This window comes from Meles meles, chromosome 6, assembly GCF_922984935.1.
Source record: "Meles meles chromosome 6, mMelMel3.1 paternal haplotype, whole genome shotgun sequence".
Classification (NCBI taxonomy): domain Eukaryota; kingdom Metazoa; phylum Chordata; class Mammalia; order Carnivora; family Mustelidae; genus Meles; species Meles meles.
This window is the reverse complement of record NC_060071.1, coordinates 84,975,914-84,998,584: the sequence shown is the minus strand read 5'-3', so window position 1 is coordinate 84,998,584 and position 22,671 is coordinate 84,975,914. Positions and strand designations below refer to the sequence as shown.

At 36.8% G+C, this 22,671-nt stretch overlaps 1 protein-coding gene across 2 annotated transcripts in view; it reads left to right on the top strand.

The window, feature by feature from the left end:
- The window catches only part of STRN3 (striatin 3), a 115,957-nt gene that overhangs the window by 45,373 nt on the left and 47,913 nt on the right, over window positions 1–22,671 (top strand). For both annotated transcript variants that reach the window (XM_046008903.1, XM_046008902.1), the window contains exons 2-4: window positions 12,995–13,098; window positions 13,678–13,751; window positions 18,897–18,978. In XM_046008903.1, the coding sequence (XP_045864859.1) occupies window positions 12,995–13,098; window positions 13,678–13,751; window positions 18,897–18,978 (260 nt within the window). The remainder of the gene's footprint in view (window positions 1–12,994; window positions 13,099–13,677; window positions 13,752–18,896; window positions 18,979–22,671) is intronic.

Here is a 22,671-nt window from a genome sequence, read left to right as displayed (position 1 = left end):
TGTGAAACAGATCTTCAGAACTTTTCAACTTGCAAATCTGAAGCATTAAACCCATTAAACAACAGTTCCTACCCCTCTCTTTCTCCTTTAAAATATTTATTTATTTTTTTTTTGGGAGCCCAGTACAAGGGTTGAGCTCACAATCCTGAGATTAAGACTGAGCTGAAATAAAAAATCACTTAACCAACTGTACCACCCAGGCATCCCTCCCCCTCTCCTTTTTAACTGCCATTTTACTTTTAGTTGCTATCAATATCGCTACTTTTACATACCTCATAAAAGTGAAATTGTGCATATTTGTCTTAATGTGACTGCCTCATTTGACACAATATGGCTTGATGGTTCGTTTGTGTAGCATGTGGCAGGATGAAGACCTGGCTTTAAATTCTTTTGGATAGGGGCGCCTGGGTGGCTCAGTGGATTAAGCCGCTGCCTTCGGCTCAGGTCATGATCTCAGGGTCCTGGGATCGAGCCCCGCATCGGGCTCTCTGCTCCGCAGGGAGCCTGCTTCCTCCTCTCTCTCTGCCTCTTTCTCTGCCTGCCTCTCTGTCTACTTGTGATCTCTCTCTCTGTCAAATGAATAAATAAAAAAAATCTTTAAAAAAAATAAATTCTTTTGGATATATATGCCCAAAAGTGGAATTGCTGGATCATATTTGATAGTTGTATTTTTTTTTTAAGATTTTATTTATTTATTTGACAGAGAGAGAGATCACAAGTAGGCAAAGAAGCAGGCAGAGAGAGAGAAAGAGAAGCAGCCTCCCCGCTGAGCAGAGAGCCTGATGTGGAACTCGATCTCAGGACCCCGAGATCACGACCTGAGCCAAAGGCAGAGGCTTAACCCACCTAGCCACCCAGGCGCCCGATCATTCACAGTATTTCATGCATGTAATGATTGTATCATAATCCCATCAACAGTGCACAAGAGTTCCAGTTCCTCTACATCCTCACCAACACTTGTTGATGAATATTTTGAATAATTTTAGAGTTACAGAAAAATTGAGCATATAGCATAGAGTTCCCATATGTGCCGTGCCCCCACCCCTCAAAACATTTTTCCTTTGTTATTAACATCTTGCATTAGAGCGGTACATTTGCTACAATTAATGAGCCAGTTTTGAATGTTATTATTATTAACTGAACTCCATAGTTTGCTTTATGTTCATTTTGTGTTGTACTGGTCTGTAGGTTTTGACAAAAGCATAATGTTACAGATTTATCATTATGGTATCCTACAGAACAGTTTCATCACCCTTAAAAATTCTGTGTGCTTCACCTAGTCATCTTCCCCCATATCCCTGAACAGTTGGTAACCACTGATTTTTTTTTTTGTTGTATTGATAGTCTTGCCCTTTCTATAATGTCATAGTTGGAATTATGCAATATGTGGCTAGTTTCTTTCCAGACTGGTTTCCTTCACTTTTTGGAATATGCATTTAAGGTTCCTCCATGTCTTTATATGGCTTGATAGCTCACCTGTTTGTTTGCTTCTTCCGAAGATTTTATTTATTTATTTGACAGAAAGAGATCACAAGTAGGCGGCCTGGGTGTGGGGGTGGGGTGGGAAGCAGGCTCTCCGTTGAGCAGAGAGCCTGATGCGGAGCTCCATCCCAGAGACCATGACCTGAGCTGAAAGCAGAGGCCTTAACCCACTGAGCCACCCAGGCGCCCCAGCTCATCTGTTTTTATTGATGAATATTTATTCTCTTGTATGGATATGCTACAGTTTATCATTCATTTGTTGAAGGGTGTCTTGGTTGATTCCAAGTTTGGATAGTTAATAATAAAACAGCTTTAAACATCATGTGTAGGGGCGCCTGGGTGGCTCAGTGGGTTAAAGCCTCTGCCTTCGGCTCAGGTCATGATCCCAGAGTCCTGGGATCGAGCCCCACATCAGGCTCTCTGCTCTGCAGGGAGCCTGCTTCCTCCTCTCTCTCTGCCTGCCTCTCTGCCTAGTTGTGATTTCTCTCTGTCAAATAAATAAAAAATATTAAAAAAAAACAAAACAAAACAAAACATCATGTGTAGATTTTTGTGTAGACAGAGGTTTTCAACTAATTGAGGAAGTACCAAAGGAGCATGATCGATGGATCTTAGGGTAAGAGTATGTTTAATTTGTAATAACAGACTGCCATGTAGTTTTCTAAAGTGGCTGTCCCATTTTGCATTCTCATCAGCAATGAAAGAGTTTGTGTTGTTTGACATACTCGCCTGTGTTTTGGATTTCAGCCATTCTAATGGATGTGTAGTGGTATCTCATTGTTGTAATTTACATATTCCTGATGACAGTGATGTGGAGCATCTTTTCAGATGCTTATTTTCCACCTGTGTGTCTTCTTTGTTGACATGTCTGTTCAGATCTTTTGCCCTTTTAAAATTTTGGTTGTTAATAAGAGTTGTATTAAGAATTCTTTATAGGTAGTGAGTAGCAATCCTTAATCAGATACGTGTTTTTACAGATATTTTCTCCCAGTCAGGTACAACTTTTCATTCTCTTAATAATGTCTTTTGTAGAGCAAAAGTGTTTTCAATTTTAATAAAGTCTGATGCTTTTTTTTCAAGGATCATGCTTTTCATTTTTTTATTTGTATTAAAAATTCATCAGACAGAAACTTAGATTTTTCTCCCTTTTGAGCATGGAGCCCTGACACAGGGCTTGATCTTACGACCCTGAGATCCTGACCTGAACTGAAATCAAGAGTCAGATGCTTAACTGACTGAGCCACCCAGGTGTCCCCATTTATCTTTTGATGGACACTTGGTTTGCTTCTAGGTTTTAGGTATAATGAATGGTGTTGCTATTAACATGGGTGTGTAAATTTCTCTTCAGGACCATGCTTTCAGTTCTTTTTAGTCTATGCCCAGAAGTGAAATTGCTGGGTAATATGATCATTTTTTAAAAGATTTTATTTATTTACTTTTATTCTTAATTTTTTTTTATTATTTTTATTAACATATAAATGTATTATTTGCCCCATGGGTATAGGGGTGTGAATCATCAGGCTTACACATTTCACAGCACTCACCATAGCACATACCCTCCCCAGTGTCCATAATATTTATTTACTTTTAGAGAGAGAGAGAGAGCGTGTGTGTGTACACAAGAGCATGCATGGGCGAGGGGCAGAGGGAGGGAGAGTCCCAAGCCAACTTTCCGATGAGCACAGAGCCTGACACAGGGCTTGTTCTCACAACCCTGAGATCACGACCTGAGCCTAACACAGGAGTCGGCTGCTCAACCCAACTGTGCCGCCCAGGTGCCTGGGTGAGATCATTCTATTTTTTAATTTTTTGAGGAACCACCATATTACCTTCCACAGTGACTCTTATCGTTTTACCAACAATTTATATAAGGTTTCTAGTTTCTTCAAATCCTCACGGATGCTTTTTGTTGTTGTTGTTGTTGTTACTGTCTTTAATAGTAGCTATCTTAATGAGGTATAGTATCTCATAGGGGGCTTCCCTAAGGATTAGTGGTGGAAAGCATGTTTTCATGTGCTTATTGGCCAGTCATGTATCTTCTTTAGAGAAATACTTATTCAAGTCTTTTGTCCATTTTTGAATTGGGTTTTTTGTTCTTGAGTTTTAGGAATGGTTTATATATTCTGTATATTAATCTCTTACCTGACACACAATTTACAGTTATTTCCTGCCATTCCATAGATTCCTTTTTCCCTTTGTTGGCAGTTTCCATTGATGTGCAAAAGTTTTAAATTTTCATCATGTCCATTTTGTCCATTTGATCTTCTGTTACCTGTGGTTTGGTTTCATATCCAGGGAACCATTCCCAAGTCCAATGTTTTGAAGGTTTTGTCCTGTGTTTTCTTTTAATTTTATAGTTTTAGATCTTTTGTTTAGGTCTTTGATTCATTCTGAATTAATTTGTGATGTATGAAAATTTGTGGTGTATGAACAGTCTGACTTCATGCTTTTGCATGTGAGTATTCATTTTTTCCCAACAGTACCTGTTGAAAAGACTGTTTTCTTCACTGTGTGGTCTGGGCATCCTTGTAAAAGACATTTGACGTATATGTTAACGGTTTATATTTGGTATTTCATTTCTGTTCCATTGGTCTATATGTCTGTCTTTTTGCCAGTATCATACTGTCTTGATTACTTTTGCTTTGTGTAGTATGTTTTGAACTTAGGAAAGGCCTCCAACTTCATTCTTTTTTAAGATTGTTTTGCTATTAAGGGGTCCCCTGAGATTCCATGTAAATTTTAGTATGGATTTTTCTATTTCTGTAAGAAATGTCATTGGGATTTTGAAAGGAATTGCACCCACTCTGTAAATTTGGGTAGTATTGATATTTTAATAATAATAGTGTTCATTAGTCCATGAACATGAAATGTGTTTCCATTTATTTCAGTCTTTAATTTGATTAAGCATTATTGTGTACTTTTCATTGTACCTGTCCTTCACCTCCTTGGTTAATTCCTAAGTTAATTTATTCTTTTTGATGCTGTTAAAAATGGAATTGTTTTGGAGCGCCTGGGTGGTTCAGATGTTAAAGCCTCTGCCTTCAGCTCAGGTCATGATCTCAGGGTCCTGGGATCGAGCCCCACATCGGACTCTCTGCTTGGTGGGGAGCCTGCTTCCCCCTCTCTCTCTCCTTGCCTCTCTGCCTACTTGTGATCTCTCTCTCTCTCTGTCAAATAAATAAATAAATCTTTTTAAAAAATGGAATTGTTTTATAATTTCCTTTCATGATTGTTCAGTGATGGTATATAGAAATGCTGCTGAGGGTGTCTGGGTGGCTCAGTTGTTTAAAGTGTCTGACTCTTGATTTTGGCTCAGGTCATGATCTTGGTTGTGAGAGCCCTGTGTTGGGGTCTGTGCTGGGCGTGGAGCCTGTTAAAGATTCTTTCTCTCCCCCTGCCACTCTACCACCCCTGTTTAAAAAAAAAAAAAAAAAAAAAAAATTGTTGATTTTTGTGTGACAGTATCCCGGTACTTTGCTTAATTTGTTAGTCCTAACATCTTTAATGAAATCTTTTGGGTTTTCTACATATAAGACTGTATTATCTGTGAACAGAGATAATTTTACTTCTTTTCTAATTTGGATTCCTTTCTTTTTCTTGCCTTATTACTCTGGAAAGTACTTAACAGTTCTGTTTGTATAGGAGTGTTGACATAGGCATCCTTCCCTTGTTCTCATTTGATTTGATTTTATTTATTTGAATTTTTTAAGTAGACTCCATGTCCAGCATGGAACCCAGTCACAGGGCTTGAATTCATGACCCTGAGATCAAGGAATGAGTTGAGACCAAGAGTCAGACGCTTATTGACTGAGCCACCCTGGCACCAGGCACACCTCCCCCATCCTCCATTCTGATTTTAGAGGGAAAGCTTTCTGTCTTAAACTATTGAGTATGATGTTTGTTGTGGTTTTTCATATATGGCTTTTTAAATTATGTTGAGATAGTTTTATTCCTGGTTTGTTGAGTGGGTGGTTTGTTTTTTTTTTTTTTTTTTTTTGGTCATGAAAGTGTGTTGAACTTTGTCAGGTTCTTTCTCTGCATCAGTTGAAATGGTTTTGCAGTTTTCTTCCTTTATTCTATTAATGAGGTGCCTTACATTGATTGGTTTTCTTGTGTTGAACCATCCCTGCATTCAAGGAGTAAATCTCACTTTGTTGTGGTATACAGTCTTTGTAATATGCTGCTGAATTTGATTTACTAGTATTATGTTGAGGGTTTTTACAAAAGTGTTTATAAGAGATACTGGTCTGTAGTTTTCTTACAGTGTTTGTTCTGGCTTTGGTATGGGGCAGTGCTGGCCTTGATGAGTTACAGAGTGTTTTGTCTCCAATTTTTGGAAATGTTCTAGAAGGTTTTATGTTAGTTCTTTAAATGTTTGGCAGGATTCACTAGTAAAGCTATCATGTCCAGGGTTTTTCTTTGTATGAGGAGTTTTTATTTTTTATTTTTAGAAAAGATTTATGTATTTATTTTAGAGGGAGAACACTTGTGGGCAGGGGGAAGGGCAGAGAGAGAAGGAGAGAAGTGGACTTCCTGCTTAGTGGGGAGTTCAAAGACACAGGGCTCAATCTCATGACCCTGAGATCATGACTTGAGCCTAAATGAGGAATCAGATGCTTAACCAACTAAGCCATCCAGGCACCCCTGTATGAAGGATTTTTGATTACCGAATTAATCTATAAGTAGGTCTTTTCTGTTTTTCTTTTTCTTCATCATTCAGTCTTGTTAGGTTTTGTGTTTCTGAGTTATCCAATTTGTTGGTGTTCAGTTGTTCATAGTATGCCTCCAGTCCTTTTATTTCTGTAGAATTGGTTGTAATGCCTCCACTTTCATTTCTGATTTTGATATTTGTGTCTTTCTTTTTTTCTTAGTGGACCCAGCTAACATTTTGTCAATTTTGTTGATACTTCAGGTCAATCAAGTTTTGGTTTTGTTGATTTTTCTGTTTTTTGTTGTTGTTGTTGGTTTATTCATATATAGTTTTGGTTTTTGATGCCATTGTAAATATGGTTTTTGTGGTAACTCTTGTTTTTTTAAATTAATTTTAAATTAAAAAAATAAAAAAAAAATTTTATTTGTTTATTTTGACCGCGAAGGAGCAGAAGTGAGGGTAGGGGTAGTGCAGAGGGAGAAGGAGAAGCAGGCTCCCCGCTGAGGAAGGAGCTGAATGTGGGGCTCTGTCCTAGGACTCTGGGATTATGACATGAGCCAAAGGCAGGGGCTTAACTTACTGAGCTACCCGGGGTTCCCTAGGCTTCCCTTCCTTTTTTTTTTTTTTTTCTTTTTTTGCATTTACTTTTTAAAGTGTTTATTTGCTGAGATGATGCTACTAATGGTGCATTATGACCTGTAAAAATAGCTCAGAATTCATTGTCAATGAACCTTTATTACTGCCGCCTCCTGACAGGCACAGGAGAAGAATGAGGCATAAACAAGTCAACTGCTAGAGAATGGCAGCAGGGGGCCACAATCTCTTATTTAATTGTGCGTGTGTGTGTTTTTTTTAATCACTGTCAGACATAACCTTTACCTTTTAAGTCAGAGTATCTATATAGATACTACGTGATGTGAGGTCATAAAGCTACACCCAACAGTCATGATATATCTGTTATTTTCTTTTTACCCTCATCTCCACATAGTTTGGGTTAGGATATGTCCTTTAAAAGTATTTTCTTGATGAACTCTCACCTTTTTTTGTCTTTTGGGTCTGTGAATTATCTCCCTTCAACTCCTGTTCAAAAGCTGCTGTGGGATTCTTGCTTTTTAAATATAGTAGGTGCTTGTTTAATGTACTAAATCCTGTATGGATGGATGGTTTTTAGTATGAAAATGCCAAGACATTGCCAAGAAAATGAATTCTCACAATAGAGTAAGATTCTAGTGCCGGCTTTAGTATAAGCACATAGACAACAGTGTAAGCTTCTAATAGGAAACATTACTACTTTTACCACTTTTTTTTTAATCCTTTAGAGGGCCTTATGACTTTCACTTAATTTCATTGCCTTTCTCATTGGAAAAATTACTGATTACTGCTTTTTTTTTAAGATTTTATTTATTTAATAGAGAAAGAAGCAGAGGGAGAGGGAGAAACAGACTCCCTGTTGAGTAGGGAGCCGAATGCAGGACTGGATCCTAGGACCCCAGGGATCATGACCTGAGTGGAAGGCAGACACATAACTGACTGAGCCACCTTGATGACTGCTTTTTTTTTTTTTTTTTTAAGATTTTATTTATTTATTTGACAGAGAGAGATCACAAGTAGATAGGCAGGCAGAGAGAGAGAGAGGGTGGGGCGGGGGAGCAGGCTCTCTGCTCAGCGGGGAGCCTGCTTCCCTTTCTCTCTCTCTCTGCCTTGTTGTGATTTCTCTCTGTCAAATAAATAAGTAAAATCTTAAAAAAAAAAAAAAGCAGAATTAAATGAGCTTCTTTCATCTTTTTCCATTGCTAATTATAGTATGCTTATAAGATCTGGAAATTGGAGTCACATAATGCTTTTAGTATCTGATAATGGTTTTTGCCTTTTTTTTTCCCCCCCTTTTTTTCTAGGCAGTACAAGGATAGTTCTAGGGACGCTAGGGTGGCTCAGTCAGTTAATAAGCATTTGCGTTTGGCTTAGGTCATGATCCTGGGTCCTGGGATCGAGCCCCACATTGGGCTCTCTGGCAAGGAGACTGTTTCTCCCTCTCTTTCTGCCCTGCCCCCCCATACTCTCTTTCTTGCTCTCTATCTCAAATAAATGAATAAAATCTTAAAAAAAAATGGTTCTATATCTGCAAGTTAATAAACATGATACATTCCTTTAACATAATGAAGGGTAAAACCATAAGATCATCTCAGTAGATGCAGTAAAAGCATTTGACAAAATTCAGCATCCTTTTTTTTTTTTTAATCTTATTTATTTATTTATTTGACAGAGAGATCACAAGTAGGCAGAGAGGCAGGCAGAGAGAGTGGGGGAAACAGGCTCCCTGCTGAGCAGAGAGCCCGATGTGGGGCTTGATCCTAGGACCCTGGGATCATGACCTGAGCAGAGGCTTTAACCCATTGAGCCATCCAGGTGCCCCTTCAGCGTCCTTTTATGATAAAAACTCTACAAAGTGTGTTTAGAGGCAACATACCTCAACATGATGAAGGTCATATATGACAAGACCACAGCTAATATACTTAAGGGGAAAAAGCTAAAACCTTTCTTTTAAGATCAGGAACAAGACAAGGGTGTTCTCTTGTCACTTTCATTCAACTTAGAACCGAAAGTCTTAAACTTATCAGTCAGACCAGAAGGGGATTAAAAGTATCCAAATTGGTAACAAAGAAGTAAAATTGCCACTGTTTGTAGATGGCATGGTACTATATATAAAAAATCTTAAAGAATCTACCAAAAAACTATTAGAACTAATAAATTCAGTAAAGCCACAGGATACAAAATTAATATACAGAATTCTGTTGAATTTCTGTAAACTGATAACAAAGTGGTAGAAAGAGAGATTAAGAAAACAATGTTTATATTTGCACTAGAAAGAGTGAAATACCTAGGAATAAATTTAATCATGGAGGTGAGAGAACTGTATTTTGAAAATGAGAAAGCATTGCTAAAACAAACTGAAGGGGGCGGGGTGCCAGGGTGGCTCAGTGTGTTCAGCTCCTGCCTTCAAATTGGGTCATGATCTCAGGATGCTGGGATCAAGCCCTGCAGTGGGCTGTCTGCTCAGCAGGGAGCCTGCTCTCTGGCCCTCCTCCCCCACTTGTGATCTCTCCCTCCCTCTGTCAAATAAATAAATAAAATCTTAAAAAAAAAAAATGAAGATGACACAAACAAATGGGAAGTTATACCATGTTTGTGGATTGGAAGAATTAATATTGTCAAAATCTCCATACTAATCAAATTCTATAGATTGAGTGCAATCCCTATTAAAATATCAATAGTGTATTTAACAGAACTAGAACAAATAATGGTAAAATTTGTGTGGATCCAAAAAAGACCCCAAATGGGTAAAAGCAATCTTGAAAAAGAAGTACAAAACTGGAGGTATTGGCAGTCCCATATTTCAGGATACACTGCAAATCTGTAGTAATGACAACTGTGTGGTGCTGGCATAAAAATAGACACATAGATCGACAGGATAGAGAACCCAAAAATTAACCCACACTTATATGGTAAATTAATCTATGGTAAAGGAGGCAAGAGTATACAATAGAGAAAAGACAGCCTCTTCAATAAATGGTATTAGGAAAAACTGGACAGCTGCATGCAAAAGAATGAAAGGAGATCACTTTCTTATACCATACACAAAATAAACTCAAAATGGATTAAAGACCTAAATGTGAGAGCTGAAACCATAAAACGCCTGAAAGAAAACATAGGCAATAATGTCTTGGACATTGATCTTAGCAACATTTTTCTAAATATGTCCCCTCAGGTAAGGGAGACAAAAGTAAGAATAAACTCTTGGGACTACACCAAAATGAAAACCTTCTGCAGAGTGAAAGAAACAGTCAACAAAATGAAAAGACATCCTACTGAATCGGAGAAGATATTTGCAAATGATATATTTGATAAAGGGTTAATGTCATATAAAGAACTTAAGACAACTGAACACCAAAAAAATAAATAAAAATAATTAACAATCTGGTTTAAAAATGGGCAAAGGACTTGAATAAACATTTTTCCAAAGAAAACATATGGATGACCAAGAGATATGTGAAAAGATGTTCACATTATTAATCAGGGAGATGCATAACAAAACCATAGTGACTTACCGCCTTAGACCTATCAGAATGGCTGATATAAAAAAGACAAGAAATAACAAGTGTTGGTGAGGATGTGGCGAAAAGGGAACCCTTTTGCAGCATTGGTGGAAGTGTGTAAATTGATGCAACCACTGTAGAGAACAAGATGGAAATTCCTCAAACAATTAAAAATAGAAATACCATATAGTCCAATAATTCTATAGTGGGTATTTACCCACAGATGATGGAAATGCTAATTGGAAAAATTTATGCACCCCTGTGTTTGTTGCAACATTATTTACAATAGCCAAGATACAGAAGCAACCTAAGTATCCACTCATAGTTGAAAAGATAAAAACGATGGAATATTACACAATGGAATATTTCTCAGGCATAAAAAGAATGAGATCTTGCCTTTTGGGACAACATTGATACACCTAGAAGGTATTATGCTAAGTGAAATAAGCCAAAGAAAGACAAATACTATATGATCTCACTTTTATTTGAAATCTAGACAAAGTAAATTGAACAAACAAACAGAAAAAGAATCATAAATACAGAGAACTAACTGGTGGTTGCCAAAGGTGAGGAGGTTGGGGGGATGGACAAAATAGGTGAAGTGATTTTAGAGGTGCAACTTCAGTTACAGAATTGGTAAGTTAGGGAATGAAAACTCCCCATAGAGAATATAGTCAATAATACCATTAGGGTGTTGTATGGTGACAGTGCTGGTGACTGCACTTAGAAAGTTGGTGCAGGCAAAAAACCTAATGAGAATTTCTTGAGGCTTAAAAAAAACTCTTGAGGCTGTGTGATGAAATTGACATTTCGCTTTTGCTTTATAGTTCAAGAGTCGTTAAGTGCTACTTTTCTCTTAAGGTATTAGACTGTTAGGTTCTGAATAGTTACCATTCCTCCTAGACGTTTTTGTTTGTTTGTTTGAAATTTGTATTTACAAGTGTTATGTAGCTGTCTAACATCTCAGATGTTAAGGAGTTACATAGGTGATTTCTTTTTATTTCAGAGAGAGCAAGTGAGCAGTGGTGGGGGGGGGGCCGACAGGCAGTGGAAGAGGGAGAGAAAGAATCTTAAGCTGGGCTAGATCTCACAACCCTGAGATCATGACATGAGATGAAAATCAAGAGTCTGGCTCTTAGCTTAACTGACCAAGCCACCCTTGGCGCCCCTCTTTTTTTTTTTTTTTTTTTTTTTTTTTATTTGACAGACAGAGATCACAGGTAGGCAGAGAGGCAGGCAGAGAGAGAGAGGGAAGCAGGCTCTCTGCTCAGCAGCGAGCCTGATGCGGGTCTCCATCCCAGGACCCTGAGATAATGACCTGAGCCAAAGGCAGAGGCTTAACCCACTGAGCCACCCAGGCGCCGCCCCCCTTTTTATTTTAATTAAGGGTAATGGAGGGACACCTGGGTGGCTTGGTCAGTTAAGCATCTGCCTTCGGCTCAGCTCATGATCTCAGGGTCCTGTGATCTAGCCTCGAATCAGGTGCCCTACTTAGCGGGAAGCCTGCTTCTCCCTCTCCCTCCACTCTTCTCTGCTTGTGCTTGTGTACTGGCGCACACACACACACACACACTCTCTCTCTCTCAAATAAATACATCTTAAAATAAAGGATAATAGAGAAGAGCTTGTTTTGATGGCAGTGGACATTTGTTAAACATTAAATATGTTTTTATTAATCAGTTTGATTTAGCTGGTCTGCTGGCTCTTTTTTTTTTTTTTAAAGATTTTATTTATTTGACAGAGATCACAAGCAGGCAGAGAGAGAGAGAGGAAGGGAACGCGGAGCAGAGAGCCGGATACGGGACTCGATCCTAGGACTCAGAGATCACTACCTGAGCGGAAGGCAGAGGCTTTAACCCACTGAGCCACCCAGGCGCCCCCTGCTGGCTCTTTCTATTAAAGAAATGAAGAGATCCTAACTTAATGGGTTAAATTTTTCACCTGAATTTATTTGCTCTGATTCCATTAATCATAATTTAGGTTACTAAGTAACTTCCTTTTTCTTAACCAACAAATATACCTGTGGGTTATCTCAGCAAAAGCATTCTCCCCCATGTGGAAGTTAATTTTATTGTAATTACATGCATAATAGCAAATGTCTCCATACCGATGATAGTCTCTTTAAGCATTACTCTTTAGTGTGGTAAAGGGGCCTGACATGATAGGAGGGGCCAGGAAAAGATAGAGAGTTGTCTCTCACAGAAATGAAGCAATTAAAGGAAAAACATTTTCCTATCACAATAGAAAAGTGACAACAGAAAGTAATGAGTTCTTTGAAAATATGGTGGCTTTACTTAAACTATTTGCAATACTGTGCTGTTACTGTTTCAAGAATTGAAAGAGTTTGGAGTGGGTGCGTAGAATAGAAAAGATGATAAGTTTTTAAGTATTTCATAAAGAAAATGCTTTTGAGGTATTATTACTGTTTTTTGAAACAACCAGTATCTCATTTGGGGAAAAATATTTTATCTATTTATGAAAATAATATTTTTTAGTTCTTTGTGACTTATGTTAGGAAGTAGGTTCCGTTTTTATGTATAAAATTTCCTTTTATGATTATGTAAAAGTTATTAATATTAAGACTTTACAATTATAAGCAAATAAATTGACTTACAGTTATGTTTATTTTTAAAATAATTGTGTTACCTAACAAAGTTTGGTTGACTGTTTCTATGCGTTATAAAACTTCCTGTCATGTTTTCTTAATTTTGGTTTCCTGTGTGTCATTAGGAAAAAATGAAAATAAATGAATCTTTTATATTTTTAGGCCCGGATAGCATTTTTGCAAGGAGAAAGAAAAGGTCAAGAAAACTTAAAGAAGGATTTAGTAAGAAGAATAAAGATGTTAGAGTATGCATTAAAACAAGAAAGGTTTGTGTGCCTCATTTTCTTATATGTGTAATATAAAGTAGAACAGTTTTCTTTTTTGTACTAGTGTACAGTGTATTTAAAAGCTCTTTGAAAGATATGAAACCCTGCCCAAAATACAAGATGATACTTTGACTTTTATATGGGAAAAGAGAAGATTTGAATCTTTATTTTTTAAAAGATTTATTTATTTATTTCATGGGGGGAGTGATGGGGGAGGAGAAGCATGTGGGACTCCATCCCAGGACCCCAGGATAACTGACTGAGCCACCCAGGCGCGCCAAGATTTAAATCTTTAAAATTGAAATAATATCTTGTTATGGAATCTAGATTTTGGGGGTTTTGTTTCTTTAAAGATCAGGAAAAATTTGTCTTTACTCAGGTGTTTATGTTAATTGAGTAATTTTACATTTTTTTCTTTCACAGCAGCGCACCTTTTTTTCTAACTTCCTTTGCAAGTAAAGCTTAAAAACAGACAATTCGTATTATGTTTTATTTGTTATCAGAGAAATATATACCAGTATTAACTGTGTGGAAAAGGAGAAAGTATTTTCTTTCAACAATTTATTATTGAATTTTCAGGGCAAAATATCACAAATTAAAATATGGCACAGAACTGAACCAAGGTGATTTGAAAATGCCAACCTTTGAATCAGGTAAACTTGATTCTTCCTTTAACCTTCTCCTGACCTAATTCAAGAAAAATTGGTTTAAGCTCATTTTTATGTAACAGACATATTTTCTTCACTCTCATTTTGCTTTGATAGCATTGGTTAGTCAGATCGTTGACTACTGTAATATTATGTAGTGTTTCAGGGGAAATCATAAATGAATAAAGTAAATAGCTTTATCTACATCTCAGTCCTGAGGTTATTTATCCTGTTTTCCTTGTGCTGAAACTTATGTAAAATTGTGGGTACATTTTTGGAATTAACTAGAGGTGAAAGGTAATGAAACAGTTCTTTCTGTGCTTGTAGGTAATCTTTATCCCACATGAGCTTAATTTTTTATTATTACAAAGTTGTTTTTATGTGGAAAAGCTGTGATTAACAGTTTAATTCTGAAAATTGGAAATTTGATTGATTGAAAACTTCATAGGCAGCCAAATAAGGGTTAAGAGAAGGAAAAAAAATCTTTGCTTCATCTTGCACTATACTACATTTTGCATCTGCACTAAACTAAATGGATATTGAGGGTGAGAGTACTATTTGATGAGCAGTTACGCTGGGAAGAGATGGCTAGATAAAGGAAAAGGCTAACAGTTTACTGGTAAATTTAGGGTTCTGTATGATTACAATTTCAGTAGTCTAAACATCTAATAATGAGGATTATTTTGTTTTATACAATATTATGAATATTATCAGTTTCTTATTTCAGGTACATTTAGAACTCATACACATTTCGATGGTGCAGTCAGATTGAATTCTGTGTTCTTGGATGCTGGTTACTAAGACAAGGAAAAAGTGTGTCTTCATTTGGATATGCAATATTTCCTCTCCTTCTATAGTTGTACCATATCCAATAAAATCAAAGTATATATGGTAGGGAAAATAAAACTTAAGTATGGATTTTTTTTTTTAGTTAGGTGGCAAAGTAAATTTTAAAAATTTTATTGGTTTTTAGTTTGATATTACTGTTAATGTTAAATACTTAGCAAAACACTTCATACATAAAACTTGCAGTTGATTTAATTTTTCTATACTTAACTAATTTTACCATTTATTATATTTCTAGTTGTTGGCATACATATAAAATTGAGGAAAAAAATATGAACAACATGGGTTTCCTTTTTTTTTTTTTTTTTTTGTTTTGTTTTTAAAGAGTTCTTTTTTTTTTTTAAAAGATTTTATTTATTTACTTGACAGAGATTGCAAGTAGGCAGAGAGGCAGGCAGAGAGAGGAGGAAGCAGGCTCCCCGCGAGCAGAGAGCCTAATGCAGGACTGGATCCTAGGACTCTGGGATCATGACCTGAGCTGAAGGCAGAGGCTTTAACCCACTGAGCCACACAGGCGCCCCTCCTTTTTGTTTTTGAAATATTTTATTTATTTGCCAGAGTGAGAGTCAGGCAGAGGGAGTAGCAGGATCTCCGCCCAGCGAGGAGCTAAATGTGGGACTTGTTCCCAGGACTCTGGGATCAGGACCTGAGCTGAAGGCAGACGCTTAACAACTGAGCGACCCTGGTGTCCTGCATGAGTTTCCTTTGATCTGGCTTTTCAGTGAATATGAAGATTTGATAGTAGGGAACAGTATTATGGCCTAATGGAAAAGCAACAGTAAATGATAAAAAGTTGGAAAGGTCTATATATTTTGGGCCTTGTTTACTACAGTAGTCTTACTGCAGGTAGAGGGAGTAGAGTAGCTTCACACAACCTAATGGATTCAGAACTTTTCTTTGACTCCTTTTCTTTATAATATGGTTAGAATAGTCACTAAACAAGTATTCACTTCCTAACTCAAGGGCTATCCCCCCTAACTTGGTCTTCGTAAATGAGCAGAAGTTGACTAGTTGGAGCTGCCTTGGTCCTGGAGCTAGAGTTAGAATTGGCTAGTTGATTTCAGTACAGCAGCTTGTAGAAAACAGATAGATCTCTGTTGCCTACAACTGAGGTAAGATTAAAAACAACTGTTTCTTTCTGTGTAAACTTAACTATTAAAACTTCCTCAAAATGAGGAATAAATGACATCCAATTATTTTACTTACGGGAAATAGCAATAGCAAAATAGATTGCTTTTATTGATGTAGCAAACTTCATGGTCTTGAGCAGGGGAAAAAGACAAAGGGATGGGCTAAATACAGCATGCAAACAAAATGGAATGAAATTACTTACATCAAAGTACAGCTCAAGAGAGCTATTCAACAAATTAGTATTGCCTTTTATAGATGCACAAAATCAAAATGTAAAAAAAGTGTAAAATATTGTCTTGACTGAAGTACAAAATGTGAATGTTTTTGTACCTGTGCCTCAGTAATACCAATATGTATATGTATTCTAAATCTAACACTTATAGAAGGGGTTGTATCTAAATATGTAAAGAGCTCTTTTTCATGCCTTTAGGAAAAAAAAAATCTCTAACAGTAGAAAAGTAGACAAAAGACTTGAAAAGGCAGCCCATACGAGAAAATATCCAAATGGTCAATGAGTAGATGAAATGAGACTCAGTTTTATTAGTTACTGAGGACATACAACCAAAGTGCAGTGTATATAATTAGAGACGTATCAGAATGGCTAAAATAACATACAAAAGAGAAAAAAGGTGAAGTGTTGATGAGGAATTAAAACAACCATACCTACTGGGTTTGAGATTGAAAACTGATTGAACTGCTGTGAAAGTGGTTTGTCAGTGATACTAAAGGGAACATAGCCATAGCAGCATGCTCTATGGCCCAGTAATTTTGCTTCTAGGTATTCTACTCCTTAAAAGGCATACATACATGTTCATCATAAGGCTTGTGTATAGTATGTTGTATTAAAAATCAGGAAACAACTTGAATGACCTGCAGTGTTAGAATGGGTACATATACTGTGTAATACTTTAGCATAGTGGAATGCTCTTTAGCAACAAAAGTAAACAAACTATAACTATACTTGACAACATGTACAGGTAACATAAAACTGAAAATTGATACAAGTGATTTTGTTTGTATCAAGTTAAAAAATCTAGGTTTTATAAATCAGGATAGTATTGATACCCTTTTTAGGAGTGTCTAGTGACTAAAGAGGGCACAAGGAAAGTTTTTGGGGTGCTGATAAATGTTTTGTTTCTTCATTGAGGAATTGGTTACATTGGTGTGTTAAAAAATTCATTGATCTATATGCTTCTGATGTACTTCAGGGATATCCTTAGCAGCATTATTTATAATAAGGAAAAGTGGAAACTAATGTCAACATTAGTGGACTCGTTAAATAGTCATATACTTTCTTTGGAATAATAGGTAATCATTTTATGATAGTAATCTATTACTATCAAGAGAATGTTGAGAATATTCAAATACGTTGTCAAAAGCGGCTTATGCTACAGTGCACACATTGAACCCCCTCTTTTCTTAAAGAAGTATAGGACTAACACTATTGATGATAGGATTTGAGGCAGTTATAATTCTTTTAAAAAAATATATTTTTTCTCCAGTGGTTATGTATTATATGTAATTACACGGTAAACAAATGGTATAAAAGAAAAAGTTATAAACAAAAATAAAGAGGCTATTAGGATGAAATAATTGTTTCTAGAAATCTTAGAAATTCATGTGTTCGGGGGAAGAATGAAAAGATGTTAATAATGGGATTGTTAGGGTTAGAGAAGTAATGCCTGCTACCAGTATTTGTTCTCATGACTTTGAGGAGGCTAGGAGCCTAACTGTGAGCCATGCTAAGGGTTCTCAACATTCAGTGTGAAGACTGGTCTTCTATGATCCTCTCTTCTCTGCTTTATTTTAATTTTCATAATGGGACTTTATAGGAAAATATTTCTATAATAACGTTCATGCTGATACATAGTTTTAAGTCTCTCTCTAGGGATACTTATTGAGAGCTTGACTCACTTCAGATTATAGTATTTTTTTTAAGGTTTATTTATTTGCTTGAGAGAGAGAGAGTGGGGAGAGGGGCCCAAAAGGGGAGAGAGAAGAGAAGCAAACCACCCACTGAGTATGATGCCCAGCATGGGGCTCCGTCTCATGACCCTGAGATTATGACCCGAGTCAAAATCAAGAGTTGGATGCTTAACTGGCTGAGCCAGCCACCCAGGCACCCCTGTATTATTTATTAAACTCACTCTCTCTTTTTTTTTTTTTAAAGATTTTATTTATTTATTTGACAGAGAGAGATCACAAGTAGGCAGAGAGGCAGGCAGAGAGAGAGGAGGAAGCAGGCTCCCCACGGAGCAGAGAGCCTGATACGGGGCTCGATCCCAGGACCCTGAGATCATGACCTGAGCCGAAGGCAGCGGCTTAGTCCACTGAGCCACCCAGGCGCCCCTAAACTCACTCTCTCTTAATGCATATACTTTTATTCCAGAATAAAATACGACTTTTTTTTTTTTTTAAAGATTTTATTTATTTATTTGACAGAGAGAGATCACAAGTAGAGAGAGAGAGAGAGAGAGGGAAGCAGGCTCCCTGCTGAGCAGAAAGCCCGATGCGGGGCTCGATCCCAGGACCCCGAGATCATGACCCGAGCCTAAGGCAGAGGCTTAACCCACTGAGCCACCCAGGCACCCCAAAATACGACTTTTTAATTGTAGTAGAAGCTGTTTTCTGGTTTAAGTTTTAGTTCTCAAACTGAAGTTGATTATATGAAGTGTTATGATATCTACTTAAAGTTAACTGATACAGACTCAAAATTAAGTTATTTAGTGGTTTTATATATATTAAGTTTCCTAAGTGCTGATTTTGAATGCTTAATTTAATATTAAGTAAATATTAAATACAGTCTTTTAATTTTGAAAGCATTCGACCCAGCAGAATTCTGGTACTTAAAAACATTTATTTTTTAGCATTTCGTTTCAAAGCCTAGTATTTTGGTTTTTGAATCTCTAGTAGAGTTTATGTACTCTTGGGTTTTCCCGATGTTAAACAAGGAGGGTCATACCTGAGTTGTGTAAGTTACTGGGATAAACACATTTAAAATGAGTGACCCACAGTAAATACTCAATAGTTGTTAATTTACTTCTGTTCTTTATAAAATATTTAGTTATATTTTGTGAGAATTTATCCCTAGGAGAACTTCGGCAATATTTTCTCAAGACTTGAAATAATGCGTATGAAATCATCTGTTTTTTTTGTGTGTGTGTTAATTTTTAGAAGAAACCAAAGACACAGAAGCTCCCACAGCACCTCAGAATAGCCAGTTAACGTGGAAGCAAGGCAGACAGCTGTTAAGACAGTAAGTAATGGTTCATTTTCAGCTTTCTTTAAGGATCTAGGTATGAAAGTGCTTATATTCAGTCACTTGCAAATGAAAAATTGGTGATAATAGGACAGTGTGTAGTTTTCAAATTGCTTTCTTGCTTTATTAGACTATTGGATCTTTTTAAAGTTTGTCTCCTCTGAATGTTCCTTTGAACACTACTCAGGATGATGATGTTTTCTTATTTATGGGGTAGAATGTCATAAAAACTGGAATGCAAGAATAAAAATAATATAGAGTTCATACTTGAGGATACTCTCATTCCTATCAGTGCAGAATTCACAAACTTGGGTTAGGAATATTACTGGTTTATAGAGGAATTCATCCGGTTATCTGAAACCTTTCATAAGTGGCTTGCCAAATCCTACTTTTTACTTGAATTTTTGAGGAACATTTTGATGTTTGAATTTTTTTTTTTTAATGTTTGAATTCTTTGCTGTATTAGAAGTAATCGTATGGCATATCTTATTATCTTTAATCTATTTGGTTTTTGGCCATGTGTTTTTAAAGCTTTGGTACTTGTGTACTACTAATATCCTGGGTAATTTACAATTATTCAAACTTCTCAACTATATAGATGTTTAACTTCATTTCAGTAACCCAGTGAAATGTGGTCATACCCTTCATCTTGTTATTACGTAGAACTACCTTACTCTGGAATATTCCATGATCCAACATTTGTCTTACATTGCACCTTTTCCACCCCAGTTCCCATGTTGTTTGCTCTTTGACCTTACCTTGATTCTTTCTTTAGATTCTTGACTACTTTAATTTTCCTCTTTGGCTCCTTTAGCTCTGGTTGGTTTTATTTTGTTTATTTGTTGATGTGGGCTTTTCTTGTTTTTATTTTTACCTAGTTCTAGCTTAGACCAATCATCCATCACCCTTTTGCTAGTAGCCCTAGCTTTCTTGGTGCCCTCTCTTAACCCTCTTCTAACCCTCTTCCACCAGTCGTTTTACTGTACCCGCAGTATCCCACCCCCAGTTCAGTCTTGCTGTCTGCTTCTTCTGTTTCTAATTAAATCTTGGAGAAAAATCACAGAGTCCTCTGAATGCCCTTACATATTCTCAGTTTCCTGTACAAACATTGTAGAGAGTCTTTCTCCATAACCCTGGCCATGTCCTACTCCCATTACCCTCAGTAGATATTCTAAACTTTTACCATATCTCAGCCCATTCTCCCTTACTTATTAGAGCACCTCAAGTTCTACTTCACTGAAAATATGAAGGCTGTCAGGTGAGAACTCCCTTAACTTTATGCTTTCCTTTCTGTAGATGTATTTAAACCTCAAATTTATCACTTTAGTTTCTGATGCTTCATTCAAACTCTTTTGAAACTACCAGTCCAAACTCTTAGTGACTAAAACTTGAACAAGCTTTAGTAAAACAGATTAGTCTTTGGAAGGATGCGAGAGTAGCTAGCAGAATTGAGGAAAGTGCTGAATAACTGAGTATCCAGAAGACAAGAGCTGACATATACCTGAGGACTTCTTAGTGAATGGAAACAACCATGATACGTTCTTATTCTCTGGTTTTCTTCTCCTCTGTATATTAGTTTTAATCTTTTCTTCTGAAAGTCAGAATTTACTTACTTGATCAAATAAATGCCCATGAGTCAGTTATTTTTACCTAGTTGTGTGAGATCTTGGCTGCTCATTCAGACCACATGGTTAGAGTGTGATGGCATTTGTTCCCCCAGAAAGAGAATTGCAGTTTTTAGAAGAGTGCAGTAGCTGTAGAGAAATCGGTTGCACAGTATTTCTCTTATAAAAAACCTAATGTTATTGTCTGGATTAATATTCTGTCTCTCCATCTCTTTCCCTGAGAATAGTTTATCTCTATAAACTGAAAAGAGTTTATCGCTGTAGTTTTCCTTGTTCATTTCTCAGCTGTGTACTCTCTTTTCTACATCAATATCAGACTGAAGCTACTCACAAACATACTTAAGAGACTTTTTTTGTTCCTATTTGATGTTTTGGAAGCATTTGACATTAACTACTCATTCTTTTTTTAAAAATTTTTTATTTATTTCTTATTTTTTTATAAACATATAATGTATTTTTATCCCCAGGGGTACAGGTCTGTGAATCGCCAGGTTTACACGCTTCACAGCACTCAGCATAGCACATACCCTCCCCAATGTCCATAACTCCCCTCCCCCTCTCCCAACCCCCCTCCTCCCAGCAACCCTCAGTTTGTTCTGTGAGATTAAGAGTCACTTATGGTTTGTCTCCCTCCCAATCCCATCTTGTTTCATTTATTCTTCTCCTATCTCCCTAACCCCCCATGTTGCATCTCCACGTCCTCATATCAGGGAGATCATATGATAGTTGTCTTTCACTGATTGACTTATTTCACTAAGCATGATACCCTCTAGTTCCATCCACGTTGTCGCAAATGGCAAGATTTCATTTCTTTTGATGGCTGCATAGTATTCCATTGTGTATATATACCACATCTTCTTTATCCATTCATCTGTTGATGGACATCTAGGTTCTTTCCATAGTTTGGCTATTGTATACATTGCTGCTATAAACATTCGGGTGCACGTGCCCCTTCGGATCACTACCTTTGTATCTTTAGGGTAAATACCGAGTAGTGCAGTTGCTGGGTCATAGGGTAGCTCTATTTTCAACATTTTGAGGAACCTCCATGCTATTTTCCAGAGTGGTTGCACCAGCTTGCATTCCCACCAGCAGTGTAGGAGGGTTCCCCTTTCTCCGCATCCTCGCCAGTATCTGTCATTTCCTGACTTGTTAATTTTAGCCATTCTGACTGGTGTGAGGTGATATCTCATTTAATTATTCATTCTTTTTTGAGCCTTTTTTCTTACTTAATCTCTGCTGTCATTTCCCACCCTTATTTCTCAAGTGCTTTTTTTTTTCAATTTTCTTTGATTTTTTTTTTTTTTCTTCTTTTTCTAGTCCTTTAGATGTCTGTGTCCCCAGGCTTTCTGTTCTAGAGTTTTTTTCTCAGGGTGACTTCATTAAAATCCATGGCTTTAAATACCATTGAACACTGATGACTCTCAAATCTATAAACTGAGTCCAGTCTCTTCTGAGCTTTGGCCTTTTTTTATTATTGTGCCTAATAAATGTTGTCACTTTCATAGATACTACATGATTATCTTATAGTTACCATATAAACCAGATTTGGACACCTTATTCTTCATTTCATTGACTGGGACCACCATCTATGTTAGAAATCTGAAATTTTTCTAAAATTCTTTTATCTCCTTACATTCTTTTTTTTTTTTTAATATTTATTTATTTGACAGGGAGAGAGAGAGAGATCACAAGTAGAGAGAGAGGGAGAAGAGGACTCCCCACAGAGCAGAGAGCCCAATGCGGGGCTTGATACCAGGACCCTGAGATCATGACCTGAGCCAAAGACAGAGGCTTAACCCACTGAGCCACCCAGGCATCCATCTCCTTAAATTCTTCTGCCATATTTATTTGTGCACCATGTCTCTAAGATTATATCTTGCTTATTTTCTCACATTTATTAGCTTCAGTTTTATTTCTTGCTGTTTTAATAGTGTTCTAACCAATTTCCCTATCATTGGCTTTCACCTAAAAATCTTTCGTTCTTTGCCAGTAGTGTCTAAGACTCCTTTTAACATCCTTCCGTAGCCTGTCAAATACTTTTAGAAGAAATTCTTTATCACAC